The following is a 22,661-nucleotide window of genomic DNA, read 5'->3' on the forward strand; positions in this document are numbered from 1 at the left end:
CCAACCCTCTCTACCTTCCACTTCCATTTTCTGCATGAGGAAGCAGACTCAGAGAAGTTAAGTAATTTTGCCAAGGTCACACAGCTAGTAAGTGATGATGCCATCCACACTCTGCGCTGCCTGATTCAGGAAAGTCATGCTCTTGGCCTCCACCCATGCCCTCCACCGTGCTGTTTGGTTAATTTCAGAAAGAAGCACAGAGACCCAGAGCTCCCTGGAGCCCCACGCGAGCACATCAGCGTGCAGTCACTGCAGCCACTTTGTTAACCGGTAAGCAGCGAGGTGTCCAGGGTGCCGTGGTGTTGGTGTGGGACGCTGGTGTGGGGGCGGCCGCACCCTGCTTCTTTACTGATTGTTGATGAGATGCCTCCAGAAAATACAACCCCACTCCATTAGCAGATGAAGAAGCCACGTTTAAGCAGGTAGGAAACCAAAGCAGGGCGGACCTGGCGGCGACGGAGCTATTGGGGCACCTGTCTCCCCTGGGAACCGCGTGCCGGCTCAGTGATGGAACAGCGAGCCTCCGTGTAGTTGCGATTATCTATTGCCACTATTGCCACGCCGTGCTGCATGACAAAGAACCACACGATGCAGTGGCTGAAAGCAACAATTATTTATGTAGCTTGTGCCTCTGGGGGTTGGCAGTCTCGGCTGTGCTCAGCTGGGAGGTCCTCGGACTCTGCCGGGAGCCTTGGGGAGTCTGCAATTACCTGCCCCTCGGCGGCAGCTTCACTCCTGGGGTTTCTGGCTGCCCGTCGTCTGGGGAGCCCTGGCTCTCCCCCCACAGCGGGCCAGCCTGGGGTTGTTCTCACGACAGGGGCAGAGGAGAGACAGACAGACAGAGAAAAGTGCACAGAGCCTTCAGAACTGGCCCTCCACCATTTCCACCTCATTCTATTGGCTAACTCGAGCCTCACGGCCAGCCCCCATTCGCGGGGTAGCGCGGTGGACTCCGTCTCTGACAGGAGGAGGAGGCAAAGTCTCATTGCAAAGGGCACGGCCAGGGGGAAGCACTGTGGTTGTTTTTGCAATCGTCTAATATGCGGTGCTTAAATCAGATCAAAGCCTACATGCACCCTCATCTTCCTGGACTGGGAACCTTGGGTATTTTGGAGTTCGGGGGATTTATTTATTTACATATTGATTTGTTGAGAGCTGTGACGATATGTTGTCTCTCCACAGTTCAGACGATGGCTTCGGCCATAGTCGATGTCAAATCTGCAGCTGGGGCCTTGACTGGATATTGTATGGTTCACCTCGCAATGGTTTTTCCTGCCATTTAAAACTGTATTTCCCCCCCAAAACCAGCTTTTCCCCCAATCCTATAAAACAATATATATTTATTGTCAAAACATTTTGAATAATATATAAAATTCTAAGGAACATCCTGCGATCCCATGACCTCAGGGTCATGACCATGGGTCATGCTACAGGCCTGGGGTCACGGCACCTCGAGCAGAGAGGCAGAGTCACGGGGCAGGGAAGACGTGGCCCGTGGCTGTGCGTCCCCAGCCCCACGTCACCCCATGGCTGTGCAGCCTGACTTCTCCGGCCTCAGCTTCCCCACTTGAAAAGTGGGTGTGATAACTCCCCATAGACGGGGCGAAGGTGACATGAAGCGATGGGTGCACCCTGCCCGGCCGAGCGTCTGCAGTGGCCTTTCGCTGGGTGGAAACCCTTGCCACTGTGAGGCGCGTCACTCACCCTTTCTCCATCGCTGCAGCGCTCTCCCAGGGGCGGTTCCCCAGGACCATCGGGAGGTCCAGCAGCTCAGCTCCGGATCCGCGCTCTCGGGGGCAGAGAGCTCACGGCCTGCAACTCCTTCTCAGATGGGTTTCCTGCAAAGAAAGGGCAAGGTGAGCAAAAGAGGGGTGAAGGACACGGCTCAGAGAGGTGCTAACAGCGGCTGAAAATGGGTAGGGCCTTCTGGGTTGGACTTGCATAAACGCGGAAGTTGCAGTTTAGGGCATAGGTGTCGAGTAGCCCCACGGCGGCAGGCTCTGTGGCCCGTGCTGGGTGGGATATAGGGTTGAGGATCTAGGCCCCACCCCTCGGCAAGTTGGCAGCCGCGGGCGTGCAGGGCAGTACAAAGTGTGGCCGATGGCGAGAGGCTCACAAGGTCCTGGACTTGGAAGGGGCCTTCTGAACCGATGAAATGCAGGGCGCAGATCCGGCCCGGCAGAGAGGGCCTCCTCAGGGAGAGTCTCCCTTCTGGTTGGCGTGAACTAAAATAAAATCTTAAACCCCCTGCTGACTGAATGGACACCCTCTTGGCCCAGGGAACCCCAGAAATACCCTAAAGCTGAGTCACTGGCTGTGAGAAGGGAGGTTGGACACACCTCGTCATGCCCCCTCTCCTCTTGGAGATGTCCCTTGTTACTCATTAACAGGCCCAAGGCCATGCAAGACAAAGCTTAAACCACACCTGCAGGCCATCGATTTACTCAGCAGAGCTCTGGAGTTTAGCTAAAGGTCTGGTGGCTTGTCTCTGATTAACAGACATCCTTATTCCAAGCCTTTAGATGAAGCTTCATTTCTTTAACCAATTACAAATCTGAGAATCTTTAAACCTGCCTGTAACCTATACCCCTCCCCCCCAGGTGTCCCGCCTTTTCGGGCCAAATCAATGTGGGCCCTCCACGTATTGACTCAGGGTCGTACGTGTAATTCCTGCCTCCGTCGATGTGTAACACCAAGCTGTGACCAGCTACCGGGGCACGTTTTCTCAGGACCTCTTGAGGCTACGTGCTCCAGGTCAGTCACATACATTTGGCTCACAATAAACCTTTCTAAATTATTTCACGGAGTTTGGGTCTTTTTCCGTGAACATTGGTAATGAGGGTGGCGTGGAGAGCTGAGGCCAGAGAGCAGCCAGGCCAACTTGGCCCTGCCTCGAAGGCCAGGCTGGCGGGAGGGTGGGTGCTGGGCGCCCCTGCAGCTGCCTGTGCCTCCCGAACCTCGACTCCTCGCAGCAGGCCGGGCCCTGCGGAGGGTCAGCTTGCGGAGTCTGTGCTGGAGGGGAGCTCAGGGACCGCCCCAGGATGCGCCCTCAGTCCAGAGGGCTCTGCCAGAAACAGCCCTGGCTCCTACCTCCCGATGTTCGGAATAAAGCACCCCTTCCTCAAGATCACCGTTAGCCGAGAAACAGTTTTAGTCATCACACAAGTGCACAGTGATGGGGATCAGTGTCCCGGGAGCTGGGCCAGGCCCCCCCGGGCAGGCTGTCCACTGAGGAGGCCGCCCGCCCCCAGGCCTTCTGTCTCAGCATCTGGAACCCTTTGGGATGTTCCCAGCTGCCCCCAGAAGGCATTTGTCGGTCTAGGCTAGTGAGTTACGTCACTTCAACTAATGAGACACTGAGATGAACCTCGAGTAGCCTCAGGACATCCCTCCTCCTGTGTGGCCCGAGCTCCCACGCTCCCTGCCCGGCGCTGTCCTCCAGGGCCGCTCTCTGGCCTGCAGGAGCTGGGGGTGGGGGGATGAAGAGGGGCCTGAGAGGCCTTGTTCACCTCTTTTGGGTTTTCTTCCTGATCAATCACTAGAGATGCTTCTATTGGGGACACTCTGGGGACACAGTTCACTTGTGGGCTAGAATTTTGGCCTCTTGAGATAAGAATCCTGCTGGGTACCCTTGGGGGCACTTTAAAAGCCCACCCAACCCTGTCGCTTGCTGGTGGTAAGACAGGGATGATCTTCTTGACCTCTTGGAGCCGTGATTTCCCCACCTGTAAAATGGGCTGAGAATACGCACCCCAAAAGGTGGTGGCTGGGTTTAATAACAAGGGTACGGAAGCATTCCTGGGTCCCGAGTGTGATACATACGTGAAGTTCTGTGAAACTGGGACCAGGAGCTGCCCGGGCACACCATCAACTCAGCATCCAGAGCTAGGAAAATATTGTATCTCACCTAAATCTAAAGGTGTTTTTGTTTCTAAAGAATCTTTTTGTTGCATACAATACATATTTATACTACATACAATAATACGTCTTATACTCTGACCCATACAGAAGATTGTGTAATGCTATGTGACTTATGAAACTCATAACTCACCCTGGACATCCCTGTATCCAACTGAAGACCAGGATGTTGCCAATACCCTCCCCACCTGTAAGGCTTCTGCTCTGAGATACCCAGCCCAGCCGGGCCTCAGGCCAGTTCAGCCTGTTTCCTGCTGGCTCTGGGGGACACAGGCTGGTGGGGAGTGAGGAGGTGAGCTCAGTGGGGAAGCCCAGGCCCAAAGCCTGGAACCTGTGCTCTCTTCTCTACTGTAAGTGACTCTGAGTGTTCTCCTCCAGTTTTCTAGGCCAGAGTTTGTCCTGCTGGCTGGAGAGGCCCCGGTGACCTTGCATCTGCCTGGATCAGTTGTGGTAACTACAGGGCTAGACTGGGAAGGGGTGGAGGGCGGCCAGGGAGGTGCCCCCTGCTTCGGGTGGGCAGGCCAGGGCGGCCGACTGTGCTCTCACTGGGGTCTCACGCAGGGGACACCCTGGGTGGCGCTCAGTCTCCCCCAGACTCCCGGCAGAGCTGGGGCTACCTCCCACTCCTGCCTCTGGTCCTGTGGTCTTTAAGAGGAAGCCCTGTGACTACTAGCCGAGTCCTGCCGCCCTCCACACTCGGCAGCTTTCACCTCCTCGTTGCGCTGGGGAGTATTTGTGAAACGTCCACTAGCCAGATGCCATGCTAGACCCCAGATCCATGCGCGAACAAAACACAGCCCTTTTCACGCGGACCTTACATTCTAGCAGGGGAGACGAAGATAGACAAGTGCGTAAACATAAAACAACGCCAGGTCGTGATTCGCGCTAAGCAAGGACCAGTGAAGAAGGGAGGAGGTTGGAGATGGCAGGTGGGGAAGAGGGAGAGATAAGGAAGCTCTGGGGAGTGTGTGTGAGCAGAGATGGGGACAAAGAGAGGGAAGGAGCCACATGGGCTCTTGCAGGGAGGGCAAATGCTGAGTGGACGGTCCCTTTCCTGCCTTAACACCTAGGCATGCCCCGCCTGGGTGTTCCCTGTGGCTGGTCTTAGCCTGAGCTCCCTGGGACACAACTGTCCATGTTCAGGCCGCATCCCTATTGTTCAGGGCCCAGCCTGAGGCTGGGACAGTCGCAGCTGGTGCTCAGTGTTTGGGTGTGTGTCCTTCATGTCTCCCCCATGCCCAGAGCCCGAAGCACCTGCCTTGCCAGCCTGGCTCTCAGGGCCTCTGCTCAGGGCCCCTTGGAGGCAGGGCTATGGGGAGGGCAGGCTCTGCATCCCTCTTCTCCCAGGGTCCTGCATCACCCACTGCTTGCCCCTCCCTCACGGAAGGGCACCCAGGGAGCCCTCCCCTGGCTCCCTCCAACAAAATTCCATCAAATTCCTGCTTCCACGCACTCCCCTGCTGAGGAGACTTCTGTTGCAGTGCGCTAACATCATTTCTTTGACATCTGAGCCCCGATGGTATTGGAGCAAACCGGTCAGCGTGAGCAAGACACCTGACCTACGCGAGCCTCCGACTCCCATGCAGTTAGCACCTGCACGGACACTGATTGGGCACCTGCCATAGCCTGGTCCACTTGCGCCAGAACAAAAAGCATGAAATGGGGTGATTTTTCATACCCCAAGAATGCAAAGATTAAGTTACCCAAAGTGTGAAAATGCTGAACCCAAGAGGGCTCAGTGTCAGGGGTTGGGGGTATCAGGGTGACTCACTCTGGAGGTCCATGACCTTCTGAGGGCACTTCCTGTGTGGGGCTTGCAGGTCAGAGGGCCATGACCTCCTCAGGCCAGCCCCACCTGTGTCCGTCCCCTTCAAGTCACTTGTCCTCAGCTGTAGGGAGGAGGGGGGAATTCCCCTGGGGACCCCTTCCTCACCCCCCCTGAAGTCACATGGCTTAGGCAACGGCAGACTCCCCTACCCACCAGGCAGATGGGCCACACCTGCTGGGACGGAGGGGGGGGGGGCAGCTGCCCCCTCTCTGCAGAAACGCTCGTGCAGTGCTTGGTACCAGGACTCTGGGGGGCGCTGTTGGCATAGTTCTGCCCAGTGTGAGCATCTCGATCTCAACACCAGGCGTAGGAGCCTATTTATATCCTAAAGGGGCTCCTGAACCTTCGTGTCTGTGAAGATGCCACAGGGTGTGAAGGGGACTGAGGGCTCCCCCAGAAGACGGGGACTTTATCTCCCACCTGGAGTGTGCTGTGTCCGCCTTGGGCTGGGGTGTCTACCCTCTGTTGCTTTAGCCCCTCATTTCTTGTCCCTGATGTCCTTGGTCTGTGCAGCTCCTTTTCTCTCCCTCCAAGTGGAGTTCTGGGTACACACGCCCTTTCCTTCTGCTTACTTGTGGGCGTTAAAAGCAAAACAGATCCCCTTGCTCGCGGCATGGCTGTGCCGTGGGAAACGCCGTCAAACAGGCCCCTGCGGAGCAGCCACCTGCAGCATGAAGGCGCCGTGCCCTGTGTTCAACAGCGGCCACCACAGGAACTAAAATATAGAATGGGTCCCTTTTCTCTGTGCACGTTCTCTCTCTCTTTTTCTTGACGTGTGCCATGGTGTTCTTTTATCTGCTATTTAATTCACATTCCTTGGGGCACATGGATATTCCCAGCACGAACAGCTCCCTTCCATGGTTCTCTGCCGAAGATGGCAGGTCCCCAGGGGGTTACAGCCTCTGCATGGAGATGTGCTCAGTACCCGGACTGGGGGTGGGTAAGAAGCTTGTCCCTGCGGAATTGCCCCTAGAAAGAGCTTTGGTGCTATGGGCCATTGCCGTGGCCACTCTGAGATGTCTTGGGACACGTGCGCCTGCCTGGGACCCTTCCTGCACCAGCCCCCCGGGGGGAGTGTAGCTAGTGGAAATGTGAGTCTTGGCTGCCCTGGGTGGAGGGTAGTGTGGGGAGGCGGTGGGGGAGGGGGTAGCAGGGCCAGGCCTGGGGATTCAGGGAGCAGGGGAGTTGGCAGCCAGAACTCATTCCAGGGAGGTGGGAGGCAGGTCTTCCGGGAGCCAAAGCTCTGTGCGCATGTTCCATTGTCCTGTGGGACTTCGCTTAGAAAATACGCATTCAAAGATATGATTATTAAGAATTTCGAGAAGGCAGCTTCAGAGCATTAGATCCAAGAACAGGCCTGTCAGGGGCATGTGATTTATTGATGAGGGCCCTGGGCAGTGCTCTCCCGAAGCACAGCCCGAGGGGAGCCAGGATTTCTGCAGGGAAAAGACATCGGCCAGACCTGCCTCCCAGCCTTCCCAGGCCCTGCAGAATCCCCTTGGGAAGATCTAAAAAAATACTGATTTCCGGGGCCATGTGCCAGACTCATGGAACCATTTTGGGGGTAGCCCCTGTCCCCCTCATGGGACTCTGGTGTGCAGTGGGGGTGGAAACCAGGGTGGCTGAGAGTGCCTGTGTGATCATCCCTGCCTGGGGTCACATCCGAAACCCCCTCCCACAGGGTCCTCGGATCGGCTTTGGCCCCTGGAGTGTGGGGGTTGCCCCTGGATTCCAGGAGGGTCAGGGTGTGGCTGCAGGCATGATCTTGGTGGCACTAAAGCCACACATGCCAGTGTCTGCCTGTGACTACCCTCCAAGGAGGACTTCCCAGGGGTGGGTCAGGCCCTCGCCTGGGCTTGGAGACACAGGGATGCTCGGTGCTCAGGGAGGGCCACAGACAAGGGGTCCTGAGCCTGAGCTGAAGACCACATGGGGAAGAGGGTGCAGGAAGAGAGTGGGGCAGTGGGTTCTGTGTGCAGAGACACAGGCAGAACAGCCCGTGCGGCTGCAGGGGACGAACTGTCTGGGAGGCTGGTCGGGGTGGGGCCGTGGTGGGAGACGAACCAGGTAGTGATCTGAGGAGGCAGAAGAGGCAGGAGGCAGACTCTGCTGCATGTCTTTGGCCCTGCCGACCAATTTCTAGATTCGAAGTAATCCCCTTGCCCAGCTCTGTCTCTTCACTGGACCTGCGTCTGCCCAGTTTCTCTCTCAAGTTTAGAGTTCATTAACCTGGTGTTCTGCAGGGCCCTGGGGGTGTGGTGTCAGGTTGGTGGACACACCCCCAGGGGTGTACGCTTCCTTGATGAGGGCTCTGGGCAGCCTTGCCAGAAAGCAGAGCCCAGGGGCAGCCAAGATTCCTGCAGGGGAAAGACCCCAGTCAGACCTGCCTCCCAGCCTTCCTGGCCCTGCAGAACCCGGCCGAGCTCAGATTCGAACCCAGGTTCTGCCTCTTACTGACTGTGCAACCCTGGTAGTCCTTTACCATCTCTGAGCCTCAGTGTTTCATCTGCTGAATAGGAATCATTAATGTATTCATTTCTTAGGGTTGTCTGTCAACTAAATGCATGAAAAGTACTCAGCCCAGTAATTATTAAATAGCACATGCTAAAGCTCAATGACTTATAGTTATTGTTACAATTGGTATTATTATCATTTTCAGACCAAAAAAGGAAAATCCTATTTGGCGCTCAGGGACCTCCGTGTGGTCCTGCTGAGTGGGCAGTGTCTGGAGGTGAAATGCGACATGGCGTCAACAGTGGGAGCTGTCTTCAACGCCGTGATGTCCTTTGCCAACCTGGGGGAAATCGCCTACTTTGGCTTGGCTTACGTGAAAGGTAAGCATCTCTTGGGGAGTCCACAGCTGGCCGGGTGCCTCTAGTAACCCAGGTGTCTGGATAGCTGAGCTATATTCCTTCTGGGAAAACCGCTTGAGACTGGGGAGCCTCATTTTGCGCACCTAGACGTTAGTTAGCACGGTGAAGGCTTCAGGTGCTCACGTGTGAAGTGTCAAGGAAGTGCAGAAGATTGTCACGAATCATGAGAGTAGGATAATGTAGGTCTCTGTGGCTGGCCGGATCTGGTCGATCAATCTCAGCGCATTGAAGTTAGACAAGCAAATGTCTAACTTGATTTCCATTTAATGTGCAGGACTAATGGGGACTCAGCACCCCAACCCCAGAAGCCTAAATTAAGATTCTGTTCTAAATATCCAAGAGAAAGTGTTTTTGCACCCTCTTTCCTCTCTGCCCTTCTATTAGGGACTCTTTATTTCCATTGTCAACCTCAAATAACAACAGAGAGAGACTCCAAAGAATGAGTTTACCTGGGAATTGGCAGGAGATTGCAATCTGGCATACATGTGCTGTAGCAAACCATAGGTGCATCTGAGGAGGCTGGGGCAAGGGGAAGCCTTTGTAGACAAAGAGACGTGTGTGTAAGTTGTATTACAACAAAAAGATCATTAATTGTGCAGGCAGGAGCTGATGTCCGTTCATTAGTGGAGACAGTGTCAGGCAAGTGTTCTTGTGCGGGTGGCTAGCTGTCCTTGTGTCACTCATGCAGTAAGCTGCAGTGTGGAGGACATTTCCTGTGGTACTTTTTGGTATAGGCATAGCATGTGAGTGCCCGCCCTCATGGCCTCCCGGCTCCATTTCATTAGGGTTAGACATAAATGACTTCCTTTTGGTGTTGATAACTTTCACACCATCTACCCAGTATCCTTCTGCTGCAGCTGAATCTCTCTCCCCACAGTGTGGAGGTGGAGTTGGGATCATTGGCTTCCTGGTTAAATCCTGGCTTTCCCTGTCTCACTCTATCTCCCAGCCCCATAGGAGAAGCTCACGAGTTTGTTGTGTGATTGTTCACTGTACCACAGCTGGCCTGGCCAGAGATGTCCTTATCTCCCCATAGCTCTCATCAGACCTCCGAAAGATCCCTTGCCCATATAAAAAGAACAACTATTATATGCTTTGCTGTGATCAACTGATGTTTAGTCAACCTTTTGTAAAGTGTGAAAAAAGGCATCTTTAGGAAACATGCTTTTATTAATCCATAATGTCCAATTTAAATAAAACCAGTGTGCCTGCTCTGTGAGTACAATCTCAAAGTTTATCCCCTACCTGCCTCTTCCCAATCAGGTGGCTGTTCTTGAGCCCCTCCCTTGCAGATAATTCTAGAACTGCTTAGCTAGGGGCCTCCTGGGAAAATCACTCAGAAGTGACCACCTCCAGGGTTTGGATATAGATCAACTTGGGTGGGTTTCACAGCCAACCTGTAAAGGGGAACTGCCCATCCCTTGGGGAGAACTGGTCCTAAGGGAAGGGGGAGTCGGGTGTGGGGTGTCAAATTCAGCAGCAAGGGCAGAGGGGAGAGGGCAGAGGGCAGAGGGGGTGGAGGTGTGAGCGCTGTGTGCTGACTGCTATTTAAACCAGTCTGGACACCTGCTTCCCACCCCCCGGCATGCCTATGGATTTGGGGAAAAATGCTCATTGCTGTCCCTGCTCCATTCTTTCTCCAAACACTTTCTATTTCCATTTCAGGCAAAGAGTTCTTTTTCCTCGACAGTGAGACCAGGTTGTGTGAAATAGCCCCTGAAGGCTGGAGAGAGCAGCCCCAGAAGGCCTCTGTGAACACCTTCACACTCTTCCTGAGGATAAAGTTCTTTGTCAGCCACTATGGGCTGCTCCAGTGAGTGCTGCAAACCTGTTCATTTGTTCCTTAAGGGATTAAGTATGTCCAGGCTGCCTGCGAGGTCATGGCTAGGCAAGTACTTTGCAACTGTAAGTTACATATAAATCACAACGGTTATTGTGGCTGATCTTCTGTTGATTGGATTCTGATAGAACAAGAGGGAAAAAAATCAGTTTTTTGAGGCAGGCCCCGGCCAAAATGAGAACTTACCCCTTTGTTTCACATTTGCTCCACTCAAGGTCCAGGTTCTCTCTTCCTGACCCCACCTGCCCTCTTCCTCCACATACAGACCAGCAGCCCGGTGATGAGGGGGGTGAAGAGAGACATGGTTTGCAGTGGGATCACTGCTTCTTTATTCTTTTGCTCATTAGAAACAACACCAAACTGAGTATTTCCCTCACTTGAACCACAGCAACAAACATCTCCATGGGTTCGTTGAAGTGCCTGGCGTAGGGTAGCCCTCATGAGTGGCAGGAGGCATAGTGTGGATGGATGAAGGAGACCCCACTTGTCTTATTGGTATTGACCTCTGGGTTCCCTGGGGTTGTGTCTCATCTTCCCAAGGTTTCCAGCGTCCCAGACTGAAAAACCTACTGGTGTTAGCATTCTCCCTTCCCCTCGGCATCCCAGCCGCCTTTATCCCTGCGTTTCTTTCCCAGGCACAGCCTGACAAGGCATCAGTTTTACCTGCAGCTTCGGAAGGACATCCTGGAGGAGAGGCTGTGCGGCGATGACGAGACGCTGCTGCAGCTGGGGGTCCTCGCCTTGCAGGCTGAGTGTGGCAATTACCCGAAGGAGGTAGGGGCGACGCCGCGGGCCTTTGGGTGGGCTCACTGGAGAAGCAGTTAGGGGATGGGGGGTGTTGGTAAAGTGGAGACTCTGCCTTTCACAAGTGCTGTTGGCATCTACCACTGAGATTGGGGTAAACGACATCCATCCATCCACCCAGTGCTCCATTTATCCCCCCACCCACCTATCCATCCGAAAAGCATTCACCGAGTGCTCTTTGCTGGGCTCTGGGAGATACGAAGATGAACGAATCAAGTTTGTGCATTATAATGTAGTTCTAGTCTAACAGATGCCTCCCAATGACAGAAATTTACTAATTTATTGAGTTCCTATCATCATCATCATCATCATCATCAACCATAATAGCCAGCCTTTGTTAAGAGAGCACCCTGTACCTGGCATTGACATTCTCCTTAATGTTAACTCACTTAACTGTCACAGCAACATTGCAAGGTTCATATTATTGCTCACAGTTTTTAGGAGAGCAGTCTGAGGTTCGGTGGCTAGTAAATGGTCAAGTCTAAATTTGAGCCCAGGTGCATTTGATTCTAAGGCCAGTGCTGATTCTGCTGGGATGCCCTCTTCTCAAATGGCAGCTCTAATCTTGCTGGCCAAGCCCTTGCCACTGCAGCAGAATCACATATAAGTTTCTTTGATTTAACTTGCCCATGATGATCCTCTGTTACAATCTTCAGGGAGTTAACAGAGGTGACTGGTTACTTAATTTACAGATGCCCTAAAGTAGAGAGGGATGATGCTAATACATTTATTTTCCTAGTTAGGATTCAAAATGTGGACACGAGGCAGGAAGGAGAGACCAACCAGGGGAGCTGTTACAGAGAACAATGCAGTTTTGCTTTTGGGTTCACGAAGCTCCCTGTGCATGTCCAGGGTGAGAGGTAAAGGGTTGGCAACAGACGCCAACAGAGACCAGGCAGCGTGTTATGGTGTCTAAATGTGGAGTCCATCTCAGGGATGCATCAGTAGGAGCAGAGAGGAAAGAGAAAGGGAGGTGAAGGTCCCGCCAATCTCTTCCCTGGTGACCTCCCAGCCAGCATGCTGGGCTTTATCTTGGGTTGGGGGGGACTCACTACTGTCCTGTGACAAAGCTGGGTGTCACTGGGCAATGCTTAGCTTGGAGAAGAGATGATCTTCTCCAAGAGGGCTGTGTGAAGGAGGTATTCACTGCTCAAAAGAAAAAAATTAAAACATTTAACCCCCACCCATTTGACCCAGAGATCTTCAAAAGGACCTTTTAATCCTTGAGATCCCAAGACCTGGCATGTCCTTGGGCCTTTGGGTGCCTTCCCATAGCGTCTGCATGTCCACCCCAACCGTACCCACTTTTCAAGGCCAGCCCCAGCCCAACAGCTTTCCTGGCTCCACAGGTGAATAGAAACCCCCGGCCACCCACTGGGCCCTTTGCAACATCTCCCCCACACCCCGGGTCAGCGCAGGGGATTCGGCAGCACTCTCTTGATTCCAAGTGATAGGAAAGCAAGCTCAGACTGGCTTGAGTAAAACATATAATTTATTGTCTTGCAAAACCAAAGCATCCAGGTCCTCCCTTAGCCTCCCCCTGCCTGTGTGACAAGCCCCCAGCCCTATCACTCTATCTCTTTTACCTTGGAGCTTCCTCCTGCCTCCTCAGCCCCCAGGGCTGGCGTCCTTACCATGCTTAGGCCTGGCTGGGTGCAGGGATTCAAATGATGTCAGCAGGACCTGGGCTTCCTGTGTCTCTGAACTGTGCTATCCTCTATCAAGTCTGCCTTCAGTGGCTTCCCAATTCCATTCTCCAGGTTTCAGCCCAGCACAAAAGGGAAGTCCCTCTCTTGGAAGCATATGCCATGAAAATCCTGGAGCTCTATCTCATTGGTTCTGATAAGGTCATGTGCCCACCATAAGCCAATCACTGTGCAGGGGGATGCTATATTCTGATTGGTTAGACTTGGGTCACATGGCCACCCCAGGAGCCAGGGATGGAGGTCACAGGAAGCAAAGTGCGTGGACTGAGAGGGAGAAAGGTTGACTCTCCATTTCCAAAAAGAAGGTGAATAGTTGTACATGGCCAAAAATATATGTCCATCACCAGTGGGCACTTGGTGGTCGGTGATGCTATGTCCTTGGTGAACGAAGGAGCCATGTTTGCCAAAATTCTGTCTGCTGGGTCATCTGGGTCTGGCCTTGCGTCATGGGCTGAATCATGCCCTCTCCCAGGTCTGTACGTGGAAGCCCTAATTCCCAGTATCTCAGAAGGTGACTGTATTTGGAGCTAGGTCCTTTTAAAGAGGTGATTAAGTTGAAACGAGGTGTTAGGGTACGCCCTAATCCAGTCCGCCTGGAGTCCTTGTATGGAGAGGAAATTGGGACACGCAAAGGAGACAGCAGGGAGCCCGAGACCGAGAGAAGACCACGTGAGGACACGGCGATGCGGCGTCTGCCAGCCAAGGAGAGGGGCCGCAGGGGAAACCACGCCTGCTCACTTCCAGCCTCCAGGACCGTGAGACGATAACTTCCTGTTGTTTAAGGAACAGGACCCAGCCGTGGCATTCGTCAGGGCAGCCGGCGCAGACTGACATGCCAGACTCTGAGAAGGCAAAGCCGCAGCCACCAGGTGTAGACGCCGTCGTAGCGTCTGCGTTCCTCCTCGTCACGCAGTGTGCGTGGGGCGGAGTGGCAAGCCTGCGACCCGGTAACCGGGTTAAAGAGAAAGGGCAGGTCCAAAGTTAAAAGTGGGTCTTTGAGAACAGTGGCTTTTTAACTTTTTGTGCCATGACCCATGATATGTGGACATTATAACCCGAGACACACATGCACATGTAACAACTGAAGCAAAAATTTCAGGAAATAAGGTGCATCCTTTCTGTACGTGAAGCACTTTGATACCTCCGGTTCTATTCTAGCTAGTTTAAAAATGCTGTTTACGAGCCCCTAAAATGATTACACAGCTCACTAATGCATTGCACTCTGCAGTTTGAAAAACACTTCTCAGACTCTCCCCGATATCGTCTTGCTGTCTCCCCAGCACAGCCTCAGAGGGTGCTGCCATGTCCCGGAGTCATCGGAGTCCCTCTGTGGCCCTTCATCCTGCTGTGTTTTTGTTTACAGCATTTGTCACCACCTGGCATGACACATTCATTTTATTTTTCAGTCTTATGGTCTTTCTCTTTCATTAGAATGGAAACTGCCTGAGGGCAAGATTTTTTCTCTTGTTTTGTTTTGTCATCTCTCTAGCATTAAAGTGGAGCTTGAAACACAGGGAGTTTGCTCAGGAGCCGTGGATGGCAGGCCTAGGGGAACGGATGGAGTGCAGGCTCCCGGGCCGGGTGATGCTGCAGCTAAAAGTCACCATAGGAAAGCCAGCAGCTCCCGTGGCAGGGGACGTACCTCAATTCCCACCCTCTGCCTCCCACTCTCCTGGGCCCACCTTGGTCCTTGGGGACTGGGACTTCACTCTCTGCCCCTGGCACCACCCTGGCCTGGAAGAGCAGTTCCCCAGAACTGGCCTGATCCCCTTAACCTCCTCCCTGCCCTTTTGACAAGCCTCCAGCTCTGTCACTGCTTACTCTTAAACCCCTTCCTGTCCTCAGCCCCCAGGCCTGGGGTCCTCAACAAGGACCTTAGTCCTTACTAAGCCAGCTCCCTCTTGTTCTCGTGCTGCTACCTTTGGGGGCTCTAAGGCAGGGTTACTGCAGTGAATCAGTTGGCATTCTTTCTGCAACCCCTAGTGCAGTCCTGTGTGTGGCTAAGGCAGACAGGTCAGGGTGTCTTTACTGATCCATCCTTAGCAGACTCCGCACCCAGAGATGTGAGCCGGGATTTTAGAGTCAGAAGGAACTGTGTTCAAATCCTGCCTCCTGCAGGTAGTAGCTCATGACCTTGGGCACGTTATCTCTCTGAGCCTCGGCTTGTTCATCTGCAAATTGGAAAATGATAATCTCTTACAAAGCTGCTGTAAAGGTAGACGGTGACAATGCATGTACAGCACCTGGCATGTAGCGACTGCTGTTTGTAACCTTTCCTTCTCCCTTCTCCAGAATTAGGAGCACTGTAATATAACAGGATGCAACAGCTAACCTTCGGGCAGTGGTTCAGACGCATGTCAAACCTGAGTCTAACTCCACTGCTTAGCGTTGGTGGGGACTACGGCCAGGTCCACTGAAGGCAGCTGGGGAGGCTGAGCAGTACTCCCTTACTCAGGCTCAGAATCAGCCCAGTGGAGTCACTTGCCCCAGGGATCAGGACGGGGGTGGTGGGGAGACCTGTCCCTGTGGGCCTATATTAATCTGGGTTCTTCAGAGAAACAGAACCAATAGGATATCCCTCTCTCTATCTCTCTCTTTATCAGGAGATGTATTATAAGGCACTGTCTCATGTGATGGAGGCGAGAAGTCCCAAGATCTACAGTTAGCAAGCCGGAGACCCAGGGCAGCCCACAGTGCAGTTCTAGTCCAAGTCTGAGTCCAAAGGCAGGAGAAGACCTATGTCCCAGCTTGAAGCCAGGCAGAGAGGTGCTCCTTCTTATTACAGGAGGGTCAGCCTTTTTGCTGTATCCAGGCCTTCAGTGGATTGGATGAGGCCCCCCCACATTAGGAAGAGCAATCTGCTTTATTCGGTCTTCTTATTTAAATGTTAATCTCCTGCAAAAACACCCTAACGGACACACCCAGATATTTGACCAAATATCTGGGCACCCTAAGGCCCATAAGATTGACCACGTCCAACACCCCATTCTGGTGACCCCCGTGCCTGTCCAGTTTCTGACTGACCTCACCCAGCTTCTGCCTCGGCGGGATCTCCTCCTCCATCTCCTGCTCCCTCAACCCCAGATCCTGCCAAGCCTCAACCTCTCCCTGCGTCCTGGGACCAGAATATTTCTGAGATGCTCTCTGCTGCCCCCATGTGACCCCCAAAGCAGACCTTTGTCCTTTCTCCTGTGTGTAAAGGCAGCAGGTTACACAAACCTGTTCATTCGTAATCTACTCACTCAGTCCTATTCATGGAGGGCTTGCTCCGTGCTGGGCATCATCGAATCCTTGTATCAACGCTGAAAAGCTGGTGCTATTTTCATTTGCCATTGAGAAAACGGTGGCTCTGCGAGGTTAGGTAAGCAGAGCCAGGACTCACTTCTAGGGCCTTGCTGTGTGCCACGCACTGTGGTGGGCACTTCAGAGGGCATTAGAGGAGGCCTCACAAGTCCCTAACACCTCCCCTAAGCCCTCTCTGTGCTGCTGAGCGGGCAGGAGGAGGAGGCTGGCCTGCAGGTATTTCACTGCAGCCCGAGCTTAGGTGGTTTCGAGGCTGGGTGGGTGCCACCTGTCATATCTGGGAAGACTTAGTGTGCCCTCCTAAGGGGCTTATATTTTGTTTGATAAATGGTTCTGGTGCTGGAAAAAATAATTTGAAAACCTCTGTTGTGAAAGATTGGGAGGCCCTGAAGAATTTTAAGCAGGGAAGTGACATGATTACATTTGCATTTTAAAGAGGGAGACAAAGACAATTTAGTATAAAAATAAATCTCCTTAATCACATCATCACAGCAGAACAACTTTTCTCTGGGTGCATTCTCACATGCAGGGATTTTTATACCGTCGTAAACATCTCCATGTTTGACTAGCATTCCGCCTTCTCACTTAGGGGCACATGTCCTCCGGTGGCCTTCCCAGCGATCCTTCAGAGTGGCGCCCGCGGTGCCTTCGCAGGCTTCTCCTTCTGCCCAGTCCTGACTTTCTCGTTCTGTACAGGGGACCCCAAGATCACTCTTCATGAACTTCTGCATAATTCTCTCTTCCCCGGAGTCTGTGTTCAGGGAATCCACTATCAGGCAGCAAATGATCCAATCTCCCAGCCTCTCGGGGGGTGGCCACGGCCTCAGTCCCCCGCAGAGCAGGCTCAATGAAGGTTCAGACCTGGGGCGGGATGGGGTGTACGGTCTTCCTTTGTTCAGGGGGCTACTTCTTGAACACCTCGTTGTGCAGAGATGGTGCCACAGCTGAGACCCCCTCTCATAAGAGACGGACCGTATGCGAGGAGCACATGTGGAAAAATGCTAAACGAATAAACAGAAACAAAGTTTTAGGGCCAGGGTTTTGCCGTGCCTTGTGGGAAGTGGTGTGGCGTCATGCAATGAGTGAAGGCTTTGAGTGAACAAATCCTGCTTCTGTCACTTACAAGCGGTGTGACTTTAGCCCTCTCCTTGCTCGTCTTGGCTGTGGCAATATTGCCATCGTCGTGGCATCGCTGTGAGCCTAACGTGTTCTGTAGACCACCTGGTATGCAGAAGGGGCTCGGAAACAGGTGTCTTTCTTCTCTCCATCTGTTCACGTCATAGTGTTTGGTCGCGCTTCTGATGTAGTAGAAAATGATATCCCAGGTGGGCACCTCCAAGAAGCATCCTTGCTGACGCCCTCATTGGATCGTGACTATAGACACAGTTTCGGTCTGCTCAGAGTGCACAGATGGTGTCTTGCTTACGTCCCTTTCCCTCTGCATCCTGTTTCCAGCAGGTAGAGAGTCAGGCGTACTTTCGAGTTGAAGATTACATCCCAGCAAGTCTGATCGAGAGAATGACTGCTCCCCAGGTCCAAGCGGAAGTCTCGGAGAGGCACCGGCTCGGCTCTGCACTTTCGGGAGAGGATGCCGAGCTGCAGTTCTTGAGGGTAAGTCCTTCCAGACCTTGACGGCGGTGCTGGTCATTAAGGGAATGCAGTTAGCAATCCCTTCTGGAACCTTCTCTGAGGGCCAGATGTGCTCAGACCCACAAGGAGGCATGAGCAAAGGTCTTGAGCTAGAGTAGGAAGGAAGCCTCCGGCGCCCTGAGGGCAAGGAGAGGCTTCAGGAAGCAGGGGCCCTTGGAAATGACCCGAAGACAGGTAGGATTTAGTGAGCTGGGGTGAGTGTGGTAGGACATGTCTTTAATATTAGAGCAGCATCCCAGCCACTTTTCTGTGACCGGGAGACCGTCGCATGATGACACCCAGGACAACAGAAGTACTAAGTCAGAGTGTGGGTCAGAGCAAAGCCATTGGAAGACCCAGAGTTTGCAGCCTTCTGGGCAGCTGTCCTCAGTACAGCGCAGCTGGTGTGGCCCGGGCTTCAGTCCACACTCTCTATCCCTTGCACAAAAGCAGTGGCCCTTCGATGCCCCCATGTTTGTAGGCATGCACGGCGACGGACAGTCTTTGCTTACTCCACAGCCTCCGCTCGCTGTGGGCCAGGCATTGCGGGGGACAGAGACAAACAGCAGGCGCTCCCTGCCCCCAGGGAGTCCCAAGTCTCCTGGGGAGGACTTCTGTGTACCCAGAGGTTTGCAAGCTGATGAATGCTCAGGGAGAGAGAGAACAATACCAGCCACTCTACGTCAAGATGGTGGGACCAGACAGGGAGTGGCCACTCTGCCTGTGAAGATGCATCCAGGGGACAAGTGGCAGGAGGACCCCCAGCTTCCCCAGGATGGGCCTTTAGATTTGGGGAGCAGTTTTAAAAGGAAACGCGGGGATTTTCACATTTCTCTGTACATGAGTCTCCTGAGATGGGTAGAAATACTCTGCCCGAGTTTTCTTATCTTTAGTAGAGACTGGCATTTGAAAGCAGAACAGATAAACTAGGTCCGGCCTTTGCTTTTTGGCTAATTTATTTTGCAGAACTGTCCCTGCACTTAGCGTGGTGTAAGCCTGCAAATGTTTCATGTGAGAAGCCCAGACAGACACAGGCTGAGTGCATTCTGTATTCAGTCCGGCCTTCGTGTATGTTCCCTGTCAAGAGAATACAGCATTCCCTCGACAGGGGACCAGTGGGGACTTCAAAGCCATCTGATGGTGAGTGGCCACAGAGCCACAGAACCAAACCTAGAGGCCAAGGACTCAGCCCTGCAGGGGAGCTTCTGCAGGATGGATGCTGCCTGCTGGCCTCCGCCCAAGCCCTGGCTTTGTGTGCTAGACTCATTGTTGGAGTCCCTCCCTCCCTCCCTCCCTGGTTGAACGATGAAAAATCATAAAATAAGCCAGCAGGCTCAGAAGCAAAAATACAGTAAAGCTTTTTTTTTTAATCGTTTACAGAAAGCACTGAGTGGATTTAATTTCATTTGCATTCAATCTTTATCGGCATCAGGGAACACTCTGCCTTTCTCGGCTCCCCTTGGTGGACGGGTTGGGGTTGCGAATGTTGTGTGTCGCCTGCTGTGGCGCAGAGAGATGACCTAGACAGGACTTCATCACCCGCAGAGCACATTGGGACCCTCTCGTTAGGGTGAGGATTTGTTAAAATATTTTACCTCCCTGATTATAAAAGTAAACATTTCTCATAATTCTTCCCCCTGGAGATAGCACAGTTACATTCTGGTATATTAATCCTTCTCTCTTTGTTCTGTGCATTTGTACATATATGCGTATATTAATACATATATATATTTAAAATTGGGTTTGTGTTATATATGCACTTTATGCATTCATATAATCCCATATCACTAACATTTTGAAAACTTATTTTGAATCAACACATGTACCCTAATTTTTCTCTCTCACTACTCTATTGTTTAACATATAAGCTTTTTCCAATGTGGGACTATTTAAAATAATACTGAGCATTTTTTTTTACCTAAATCGTAGCTTAATCTCTTACAGATACACCTGTGAGTGGACTGGCAGGGTCGGTGGTGACGAGCATTTGCAGCGCGTTGATGTCTGCTGCTGGGACACCTTGTCCTGCCGTCTCTTCTGCTAGGCTGTAAACGCCCAGCGGGCCCTGGACGCTCAGCGCCCTTCGCAGAGCCCAGTTACTGCTCTATAGACAGTCACTGGATTGTTTAATTACAGATTCTGTGGCTCTTCTTTTTCACTAAAAAAAAGAAAACAAAAACAAAAACCAAACCAAAAGGAAGCCATTCGCAGGTGGCCCCGGCTCTGATGACCAACTCCGCCAGCCCATCGTCCTGCACCGGAAGCAGCCCTGGCAGGAGTCCAGTTTGGGTCCCGCTGAATGCCACACTCTGTCTGCAGAGTCACTACTATATTGGCATAGTACTCTCAGAAACTCAGTGTTTTCCAAACTTCCTCAACCATGGAGCCATTTTCCCACATCACTAGGGTTATAGGTTATGAAAACATTTAAAAAAACTTTTTTGCTGTTGAAATCACACTGATTGTACCCTGTAGTCTTCCCCACTTAGTATTATAACAAATGCAGTTCCCTGATAATTACAAATGCTTTGTAAATGTCTTTGTAAAGGCTGCCTGATAATCCATCTGAAGGCAGTGCTGCTTTTAGGAAATCATTTGCCGCCCGGGAGCTGGTCCCCCCAGCCCACTCCCACAAGTCTGTGCTGAACAGCAATGTGAGAAGGCTTTGTCTTGATTATTTAGTGTATTTTCTTAGGATAGATTCTCAGGAGTGGAGTGATAAGGTCAAAGGTATGAATTGTTGTGAATCTCTTTGTGAATACCTGGGGATAACAGTCCGCTAGTTTCCAGGCTATTCAGCACAGCAAGGGTGCGGCCTGGGGCAGCCAGGAGCGCCTGGTTCCAGCCTCAGCTTTGCTGCCCGATTTGGGGAGGGCAGGGTCTCATGGTGAGGTGGCCTAAGCACACGGGGATGAAATGACCCTCTGAGGGAGAAACCAGCAGTGACAACGCAGAGTGGGTGAGGGGAGGCACCCCGGAGCAGCGGCCCCCGACCCTTTTGGCACCAGGGGCTGATTTCATGGAAGACAATTTTTCCACGGACCAGGGGTGGGGTGGAGGGGCGGGGGGCACAGGGCTCAGGCGGTGATGCGAGCAGTGGGGAGCAGCTGTTTAACACAGTTGAAGCTTCACTCGCTCACCTGCCACTCACTTCCTGCTGTGCGGACCCCCACTTCCTAAGTTTCATGGAAGACAATTTTTGCACGGGATGGGGAGACAAAGGCAGGCAGCGGGGGCTGGGGGGGCGGACCTCTGGGGTCATGGCCCTGGGGGTTGGGGACTGCAGCCCTAGGGGACTCCCTAGGAGACAAAGAATGGAGGCAGACATTATTATTTTATTTTTTTAATAGACTGAAGATGCCTTGATGGCGTTAGGTGTATTCACCTGTTTCCAGACTTCATGGATATCCATCCGCGAAGTATTTTAGTTGTTAAGAGTGAAGACTCAGGAGCAAACAAACTCATATTTCCGTATTTCCATTCCTGGCTCCAAAGTGGGAACTTTGGCAGATTTCTTAACCCTTCTGTTCTTCCGTTTTCTCCTTTGAAAAGAGAGAGCTACCTGTGTCTCTGTGACTGTTGTGAAGATTAAGTAATAATGCAGTAATGCACGGGAAATGCTTGACACAGCACTTAAGAATTTTGAGGCCCAAAGTACTGAAAAGTATCATATCTCTCTTTGTGTAATTAAAAAATAAAATGAAAATATAAACTAATACTAAACAATTGAAAAAGTGAAATTCAGTCTAGCAAAGCCATCCTTTATTCCAATGAAGACTGCTTATTAATGCTTAAATTTTTTTTTGGAAATATTACATCAAATTCTTTGAAAGACTATCTGTAATTGTCTTGGGGTGCTTTGTCACACCTGAATCCCATGCACGGTCTGCCCACCGGATGCTTCAGCACTAGCGTTCGATAAATGCTGTTTTGTGTGATGACAACAACGGTGATAATGACGGGGTCTGTCCAGAGTCAAAAGGAGGCTCAGGGTGCAGAAGCTGAATCCGGACTGCGTGAGGAGCTGTGGAGTCTGCGGGCAGCACGACCTGTCTGGGAGACTCCTCAACAGCAGGAGAGGGAGGGGAAGGAGCTTGAGAGAGGAGCTCTCAAAGCCATAATTCGTCCCTGTTTTTGTGACCCTGCCTGGCGGTGGGAGAGATTGGATGGGGCATGCGCTGCTGAGGGGTAGAAACAGTATAACAGATCTTGCCAATGAAACCCTTCTGAGAGGGGGTCACACGCCTGCAGCAAGAGTCCCTGCCGTGGGGCCAGGAGCATCAACCTTCTGGTGAGGGCTGGAGACTTCCTGGGGAAGACGAAGATGGGAGAGCTCAGGACGGAGGCACGACTACCATTCAGACGTAAAAGCCTTGTGTTAGGTTTGTACTCCGGTCTCTTAACAATGTGGTTGGTTTAATGTAGTCTCCAGCTCCCACTGGGACCCATGGCCCCTGGCAAGATTTAGTCTCCTAACCTGGTAAACTGAGGCAAGACCCTGGACTGTGGGAACCCCACTGAGGCATTGCCATGAGGTGAGAAAGGCCAAAGCGAATGGCCATTTTCTCTGCAGGTGTTCAAGCCTCCTGTTGATTCAACAGCGATGCTAACGGTCGGAAGGTCGCTCCCTGTGTCTGAGCGTCGGGTTTTGCATCTGTAGCGTGGCGGGTTTGGATCAGAAAACACCGCAGCAGACTGTGACTGGCACAGCTGGGAAAAGAAATCCTTACCTTGAGACGGCCCACAAGAGTCCGAATGCT

At 52.4% G+C, this 22,661-nt stretch overlaps 1 protein-coding gene across 1 annotated transcript in view; it reads left to right on the top strand.

The window, feature by feature from the left end:
- FRMPD2 (FERM and PDZ domain containing 2) overlaps positions 1-22,661 on the top strand; it is a 79,539-nt gene that overhangs the window by 10,067 nt on the left and 46,811 nt on the right. Inside the window, exons 6-12 of the mRNA XM_012651258.1 lie at positions 189-270; positions 1,724-1,856; positions 4,297-4,368; positions 8,406-8,580; positions 10,285-10,432; positions 11,095-11,233; positions 17,728-17,883. Of these exons, the coding sequence (XP_012506712.1) occupies positions 189-270; positions 1,724-1,856; positions 4,297-4,368; positions 8,406-8,580; positions 10,285-10,432; positions 11,095-11,233; positions 17,728-17,883 (905 nt within the window). The remainder of the gene's footprint in view (positions 1-188; positions 271-1,723; positions 1,857-4,296; positions 4,369-8,405; positions 8,581-10,284; positions 10,433-11,094; positions 11,234-17,727; positions 17,884-22,661) is intronic.

This window comes from Propithecus coquereli, unplaced genomic scaffold (assembly GCF_000956105.1).
Source record: "Propithecus coquereli isolate 6110/MARCELLA unplaced genomic scaffold, Pcoq_1.0 Scaffold351, whole genome shotgun sequence".
Lineage (NCBI taxonomy): Eukaryota > Metazoa > Chordata > Mammalia > Primates > Indriidae > Propithecus > Propithecus coquereli.